The sequence below is a fragment of the Mastomys coucha genome, unplaced genomic scaffold (genome assembly GCF_008632895.1).
Source record: "Mastomys coucha isolate ucsf_1 unplaced genomic scaffold, UCSF_Mcou_1 pScaffold4, whole genome shotgun sequence".
In the NCBI taxonomy this organism is placed as follows: Eukaryota; Metazoa; Chordata; class Mammalia; order Rodentia; family Muridae; genus Mastomys; species Mastomys coucha.
The window spans coordinates 44,768,503-44,777,004 of NW_022196910.1; the positions used below are offsets into that span (position 1 = coordinate 44,768,503).

Sequence of the window (8,502 nt, forward strand, 5' to 3'; positions counted from 1 at the left end):
TCTTGTAAACTTTATACCAGATTTACCCATACAGAAACCGTATGCTAGTGTATTGCCAGGTTGTCAGCCATTAGACTATAGTTAAAATGTTTCATCAGAAGAAAGGTTGCCTAGCTTGGCCGTCATGTGGGTCCCCTAACAATTGGAGGGGGATGGTGGTTTGCTGTCTCTAAGTCTGTTGCCTGCCGTTGGATCCCTTTCCCCTAACTGGACTACCTGGTTGGGTCTCAGTGGGAAAGAATGTGTTTAGTCCTGCTGAGACTGGATATCCCAGGGAAGGGTAGTATCCAAGGTGGGGGTTTTCCTCTCTTCTGAAGAGAAGGGAAGGGGTTAAAAGATGTGTAAGGGCGGGACTGGGGGAGAGGAGGGAGGGGGCTGCCATTGGGATGCAAAGTGAATAAACAAACAAACAAACAAACGGAGGGGAAAGGAAAGGTTGCCTCTAAAACCAAAAATTTGAGGGGTTTTCCCCCCTCTATTAAGCTTATGTTTATTCTTCTGCAGTTTTCATACTCTTGGCATTGAGCCTTTTCTCTTCTCTCTTCCTCTCGAGCAGTGCATCTCACACCTGAATGTAGGTTGGATCTCTGGAACTCTATTAAGGATTGCAGTGGGGGCTGGGCAGTGGTGGCATATGCCTTTAATCCCAGCACTTGGGAGGCAGAAGCAGGAGGATTTCTGAGTTTGAGGCCAGCCTGGTCTACAGAGTGAGTTTCAGGACAGCCAGGGCTACACAGAGAAACCCTGTCTCGAAAAACAAACAAACAAAAAAGAAAGAAAGAAAGAAAGAAAGAAAGAAAGAAAGAAAGAAAGAAAGAAAGAAAGAAAGGAAAGAAAAAGAAAAGGATTGCAGTGGGATGAGAGAGCCAGAATTTCTGCACACTCTAGGTGACATCACTGTCCTTAGATCACATATAAGGTCACTGTGTGCTAAACCTTCAGGACCCTAGCCCTCTGATTCCCTACCCAGTCCTTCTTGCCAGGTGCCAACCTCCAGGACAGCAACTACAACTTTTTCTTAACCCCTTCGTTTCCTGAAATAGGGTGGGCAATCAATCCATCTCAGTACTGACCAAGCCAGCATCTCCCAGTCTCCAGCCACTGAGCCTCTCTCACTACTGCAGTGGTCCTCAACCTTCTCAGTACTGTGACACTTTGATACAGTTCCTCACATTGTAGCAATCCCACCCATAAAACTATTTCCTTGCTACTTCCTAACTGTAATTTTGCTACCAATGTGAAATGTAATGCAAATGTCTGATAGGAGACCCCTGTGAAAGAGCTGTTCACTACCAACGGGTTAAGAAGTGTTGTGCTCCAGGAAATGACACCCCTTCCATTTATTTCTGCAGCAGTCTGTGATCTCTAGTGAGGCAATTCTTCACTTTGCTCATTTCCTTCCTGTCCCACATAATAACTGCATAAACTCAATGGCTGTCCTCAAGCCATGCCCCCTCCTTTCCTTTCAGCTCTGTCCACCTGTGATCTCCCAAGCCGATGGTGGCCCGTACATTTAGCACAGCAACAACTACATTCAAAAATGCAAACGCTGTATTAAGGTTTCCCAATCGTCAGAAAATTCTCCTTAAAGACGTACTAATTAAGCTGGGTTTATTTAATAATCACCTCACAGCTCTAATGGCGTGTCCATCAACCTTATTCAAGGCATTAAATTGACTTCCATTTTACAGAGCTCTTAGTACATCTAGTTCACATAGCCCTGGGGTCAGAGGAAGGACTTGCGGCCTGGAATCACAGGAGACCTGGAAGATCCCCCAAAACTCATAACCTTACACCATCTGTAATTGTAAGAAAGGACAGGCAGTCCTTCACCCTAGGTTCTCACTCTACCCCTCCCCGCTTAAACCTCTAAAACAATGATTCTCAACCTTCCTAATACTGGAGCCCTTTAATGCAGTTTCTCATGTTGTGCTGACCACCAACCATAAAACTATCTCATTGTGACTTCATTGTTATTTTGCTACTGTTATGAAACGCAAAGTAAATGTCTGTTATTCAGGATATCTGATATGTGGCCCCTGTGAAATAGTCGGTTGGTCCTCAGGGGTATCGACCCATAGGCTGAGAACCGCTGCTTTAAAACATTAATTATTTTATTAGTAGTATGTATGTGCACGAGGGAGGGGGAGGGGGCGGGGCGGGCGGTGCAAGGATCAGATTGTGCCTGTGGAGATCAGAGGACAGCTCTGTGGAGTCTGCTCTCTCCTACTTTTTTACTTGGGTTCTGAGACTGGAATTCTGCCGGCCAGATTCGCAGCAGGAGCATCTTCACCCTCGGAGCCATCTCTCCTACCCTCAAGGGCCCTTTTGAGAATAACCCCCTCCTTTTGTGCACTGGGAAAGAAATTCCCTCCCCCTCAATTTGGGATGGTCCCTGTCGTCACTATTTTAAAACTCTGTTCAAGATGTGTTATAACAAATCGGTAGCTTTCCGAGTTTGTTTGCACCAGACCCTTGCAGGAGCCGGTATTTCTATAACAGTGTGTGTAAATCCTTGGGACAGAGAGACTGTGTGTGTGGTGCCCTTTAGAACATGATGGCCCCTTGTCACGAACCACTTCTCTCCAGTCACGGTCTGTGTTCGGTTTAATGCAAACACAGCCCACCCCCTCCTCTCAGAAAGCAGAATTTTAGGCAGAAGCACCGGATCTGGCCTGAGGACTATGGAGCAGCGACGACAGCGGCTCTGCTTTTGTCCTGCGAGTTGGTCACAAACTTAACTCTGATTCAGCCAAATGCTATATCTACTAGACACTTTTGTTCGACATGTTCCTGTACCGCACACTTGGCACGTAAAGCTCCCGGGCTTCCCCAGTAGCAGCACAGGGCTGGAAGCCTGGCCCAGCTTGGACTCCAGGTGGCCCGCCTGCAGACCGCCCACCGTGGGCACCGTCTGCGCAGCGTTCCCGGGGCCGCAGTGGCGGAGGCCAGGCCGCACGTCCAACACCTCGGACTCTGATGGGTTGCGCCCCACCGCCCACAAGGCTCGCTCGATGTCCTCCATACCCTGCAGGGCACGTCGTCCCGGGAGCGAGGGCGGAGACCCGCCCCCGGAGCGGGCGCGGCGCTGAGCGGGCGTGTCGGTGGGCGGGGCGTCCGGGCCCGCCCCTCGGTCCGGGCTATAACTCCCCGGAGCTCCCGGCGCCCGTCGGCGGGCGGAGACGCGCGCCTAGCACTGGTGAGACTCCCGGAGGGGTGCTGCTGCGGGGACTCGGGCGGGCTGCCGGGCTCCGGTGGGACCACCTCGCCTGGCCCCTCGGGGGAGGGAGCCTGGAGCTCAGGTGTCTCCGAGGGCGGAGAGGACGCCGGCTGGCAGTGCCCGCGCTTCCCGGGGCGAACCTCAGCTGCTCACTCCTTCTCCTCCATCTCTAGGACATGGACCGTGCGCGCCTGTGGCTGGGGCTTCTGCTGCCCGTGGTGGCCGCCCTGGATTTCCAGTACCACCACCAGGAAAGGATGGAGGCGTTCCTAAAGAGCGTGGCTCAGAACTACAGTTCGATCACGCACTTGCACAGCATCGGGAAATCTGTGAGAGGTAGGTAGTCTCCTGCGCAGGTCCCTTAACCCTCAACCCGCGTTCAAAAGTTGAGTGGCAACTTCTGTTCCCCTGTTAGTGAGGCTCCAGGACGCGCTCCACGCAGGTAAAGCATACCTTGCCCACTCAGTGGTTTTCTGCTTTTGTTTGTGGTTGTTTGGTTTTTGGTTTGGGTTTTTGTTTTGTTTTGTTTTGTTTTGTTTTCAATTTTGTTAGATCAGGAGTGCGGTAAGAGGAACTGTATGTATATTGCAGTTTCTCTACCTAGAGTCAGTATCGCTTAGTTCTATTGCCTTTGGGGATCGGGAGGACATTATCTGAGAGGTGTATCTGCGTTCCTTTTCAGGGTAAACATCTTCCTCAGTTTCCCTTGTTGTTGTCTTCCTTGCATACTGATTGTGACTGTTAACTACGGTTTCCTCAGGTCACTTTTAAACTAGACAGTGCTGTACTTTTCTAGAGTTATACGCATGTGTGATTAACCCTATACCTTAAAAGTTATGAGAAAATGCGGGTCTATATCTAAAGGCTGTTTTTGAAGGATGCACCTGTTTGGTAGAAAGTCCCAATGAGTGATATCCTTACCATTTTCAAGTGTATCACTTAGTTTGCTTTAATTTTGAAACTATATATTCTCAGAGGAGGGAGCAGCTGGGGAATCAAAGAAATTAAGGATTTTGGTCTAGTTACCTAGATGGCGATTCTATCCATCCATCCATCTAGCTAGCTAGCAATCTCCTGGAGATAAAACCCAGGACCTCAAACCTTGTATCTTTAACCTAACCTGCTAGTCATAGAGGATGAAGTTTTAGCCAGGACTAGCACCTGATCATTTGGAGTGGGGCAAATAAATTTAGCAGCTATCATCATTTCCTCATCTTTTGTACTACACTGATTCTCACAAAAGTGGTTACCAGAAAACTTAATGCTCTGCATAAAAGAGTCATGCAGTTTGGCTCAGCTGTGGAAGTTGTGTTCAAAGATTCTTACCTGCAGTTTAGCACTCATCTTTTGACTCGGCTGGAAGTCTCATAACCACATTACTAAGTAATCAGTCACTTCTTATAATTGTTAATATCATGGTTCTTGTATTATAGAGAAATATTAAAATGCAATAAAAAATGCTTGGACTGTGTAATAGAAGCTTTATTTTTGAAGCAGCATTGTAAGAGTTGGTGTCAGAAATAATCTGAGGGCTGGCGAGATGGCTCAACGGTTAAGAGCACTGACTGCTCTTCCAGAGGTCCTGAGTTCAATTCCCAGCAACCACAAAGTGGCTCACAACCATTTGTAGTGGGATCTGATGCCCTCTTCTGGTGTGTCTGAATATACCCACACACATAAAATAAATAAATAAGAATCTGAAATCATCTGGTCTCCACAAACCCCAACTATGGAGGTTAGTTATGTGAAAAAATTATATCTTGAATCAGCATATAGATCGAACCTCTTAAAATAATTTATCCCAAGGGCTAGAGTAGAACAAATTTAAAAGATTTAAGAATACTAGTTAATATAAAACAAACGTACAACAAAACTAACTTGCTGTTATTGTTCAATCATTTTGTAATTACCAAGGTGATGGGATGCTCTTAGTGCAAGAACCACATGACTTGTGTGTTTTTGTTTTCAAACACAAGGTTCTTATGACAGATATATGAGACTATCCACTCACCTGAATTCAAATCTCAGGAAGAGTGAAAGCCAGTAGATTTGCTTGACCTTTGTTTTTAACCTTGATTGCGCTTCAGTGGTTAAAGGATGAAGGGGCTATGATGTAAGAAATAAGTGCTGGCACCAGCAGTCAGATATTTATGCTGTGTATACATCTCTAAGTAATTACTTGAATTAGGAAAAAATCCCAAATCTACTGTTAGGTTCCAGGGTAGGTTAAACTGTACACCTGTGATTGACATCCAGTTGCCAAGGTATCCCTGAATTTTAGTGTGTTGACTGAGGCATGGTGATTCTCGATGGTGCTCTTTTCTACTGGATAAGAAATGTTCCCTGGACATTTGCCCTCTGGTATGAGGTATGTGTACTTAGCACACGGGGTTTACTCTAGTTGTCTTTGTTTACTTTCTTCTGCTGTTAATATGGGCAGCCTCACCCAGACGAGAAAATAGTGGCTAATTGGGCAAATGCATCTCGGGTTTTGTGAGTCTCCATCATGTTTCCATTACTGCAATTATGAATTCTATTTCCTTCCCCACTTCACACTATTCTACTATTTATTTTTAGTAAATATGATTTGGACTACTGATGAATTCTCTTGACTTTATACTCTGCGTGTGTTTTGTTAGTCATTCTCCAGGTTAGGACATTGGAATACCTTCTGATTCTGTTATAAATGATGATATAAATCCATTGATACATCTTACATATTTCTTTTATAATTGCAGATTTTTTTATTTATTATATTTTTAAGATATATTTATTTTACTTACATGAGTACACTACACTGTAGCTGTCTTCAGACACACTAGAAGAAAGCATCAGATCCCATTACAGATGATTGTGAGCCCATGTGGTTGCTGGGAATTGAACTCAGGACCTCTGGAAGAGCATTTTCAAGTGTTCTTGACTGCTGAGCCATTTCTCTAGCCCCAATTGTGGATTTTTTTGGGGGTGGGGGGGTTCGAGACAGGGTTACTCTGTATAGCCTTAGCTATCCTGGAACTCACTCTGGAGACCAGGCTGGCCTTGAACTCAGAAATCCGCCTGCCTCTGCCTCCCAAGTGCTTGGATTAAAGGCGTGTGCCACCACCGCTCAGCTGAAGGAATTCTTAAAACTTGTTGACATGATGTAGAAAAATCTTAGGTGAAACAAGAAAAGTAGTACCAGGTATACCAGGGCACAATATTCATTATCTGTTGGGAGTGTGTGTGCGTGTGTGTGTGTGTGTGTGTGTGTGTGTGTGAGAGAGAGAGAGAGAGAGAGAGAGAGAGAGAGAGAGAGAGAGAGAGAGAAGCCTAATCATTTTAACAATGGCATGCACACCACTATCTCCACCTTAATTTATATGTAAAGAAATGGAGCTGGAAAAAAATGGCTTTGTTGCCCTTCCAGAGGATCAGACCCCAGTTCCTAGCACCCACATGGTTGTTCACACTGCCTGTAACTCCAACTCTAGAGGATATGATGTCTTCTTCTGGCTTCTGGGGGTACCTACACAATACCACACACACACACACACACACACACACACACACACACACACACCAAATCCTTTACAAATAAGAATTGGGATTAAATAAATTATCCATTTTTGTAACAGTCTTGACCACAATCAAAGCCTACCTTGGGCCAAGGTCTGCCTTGGCAGCCTTTTTGCTATAAGGTTCCCCAGATCTCCTCTTCTGGTCTTGTCCCTACCCTGCTCTTCCAGCTGTCCCCTCTGCCTCTGCGCGCATGTGTGTGAGTGCATACAGAGGCCAGAAGGTGAACACTGAGTGTCTTCCTTTAATGCTTTCCACTTTATGTTTGAGACAGGGTCTTTCACTAAAGTTGGAGCTCGCCACACTGAAGTTAGAGCTTGCCACACTAAAGTTGGAGCTCTCCACACTGAAGTTGGAGCTCTCCATTATTTGGCAAGGCTAGCAATAAGCACAGGGATCCTTCTGTCTCTGCCTACACAGATGGGGTTACATCTGCAAGGCACCACACACAGCTTTTTCTGTGTGCCTTTTAAAGATAATTTATTGTCTTGAACGGTAACTGCACTTACTGCCAAGCCTGACCCGGTGGTTTGATTCTTGGGATTCTGTGGAGAACCACCTTCTATACATTGTCTTTTGACTTCCACACATGTGCTGTGGCATGCATGGACTGCACACAAATTTTAAAAGTAATACAAAAATTTAATCCATTATATTGGTTTATAATTTCTCATGAAATGTATATTAAGGGAAAACTTCTAAAACACTAGTTATGATATCAATGGCTTTTCTTTGTGGTTGAAGCATAAGGAGGAGTTTCTTCCTCTTGTTTGTTTCTCCAGGAACTTACTTCCACAGGTCTGCTGGAGCCTGTTGGCCAACTTAGGCATTCAGAAATCTCCCCAGAATTGGCTTAGATTCTTGCTCCCACAGGGCAGAGACTAAGCTTACAACATCTCTCACAGTCTCCTGCCCTTGACTGGATAGGTTTTAGCTAGTGATTTCTCCTGGGGGTGTGGGGTGGATGGGCCATGTATCTAAGATTTGAGCACAACCATTGTTTTTCCTCACATTCTGCTCATTTTCCAAATATGTTCCCCAAAACCAATTTGCTTGAACTCCTGTATAAAGTGATAGAAATATTGAGAGATCCAAAACTGAATTTCAGAACAAACCCTGAAACCTTGGAATCTGGGCTCTCACTGCCCATTTGTGTGATTGTAAAGTCAGTTGAACTTAGCAGGCATTTCCCTTTAAGAAGTCTAACAAAACCTTGTTTTTTAACTGTTTGGTGGTCTTAAATACATACATTTTTAAAATGTAAGAAAAGGTGTTATATATCCTTTGGCTTTTTAGTATATATTTTTTTTAGATTTATTTATTTTATGTATATAAGTACACTGTAGCTGTCTTCAGACACACCAGAAGAGGGCATCAGATCTCATTACAGATGGTTGTGAGCCACCATGTGATTGCTGGGAATTGAACTCAGGATCTCTGGAAGAACAGTCAATGTTCCTAACCACTGAGACATCTCTCCAGCCCCTTTAGTATAATATTTTAAGTGGAAATTGAGACAGAGAATATCCAAAGAGTAAACCAGCATCTTATTTTGCTTCATTTATAGCCAGTATCAACTTGCATTCAAAATCTCAAATACCCTAGACAGAAATACTTTCAAGACTTTAAAAACTAATACTGAGAGCCAACATTAAGTAACTTTTTATGTTTGTCTGCATGCACACATGTGGTGTGTATGTGTGTGTATATGTGTGTGTGTGTGTGTG

The 8,502-nt window shown here is 44.8% G+C and overlaps 1 protein-coding gene across 1 annotated transcript in view; it reads left to right on the forward strand.

Annotated features, from left to right (window-relative positions):
• The first annotated feature begins 3,172 nt into the window (after positions 1-3,172).
• Positions 3,173-8,502, forward strand: part of Cpm (carboxypeptidase M) — a 61,010-nt gene continuing 55,680 nt past the window's right edge. The window contains exons 1-2 of the mRNA XM_031350032.1: positions 3,173-3,199; positions 3,394-3,556. Of these exons, the coding sequence (XP_031205892.1) occupies positions 3,397-3,556 (160 nt within the window). The 5' untranslated portion in view covers positions 3,173-3,199; positions 3,394-3,396. The remainder of the gene's footprint in view (positions 3,200-3,393; positions 3,557-8,502) is intronic.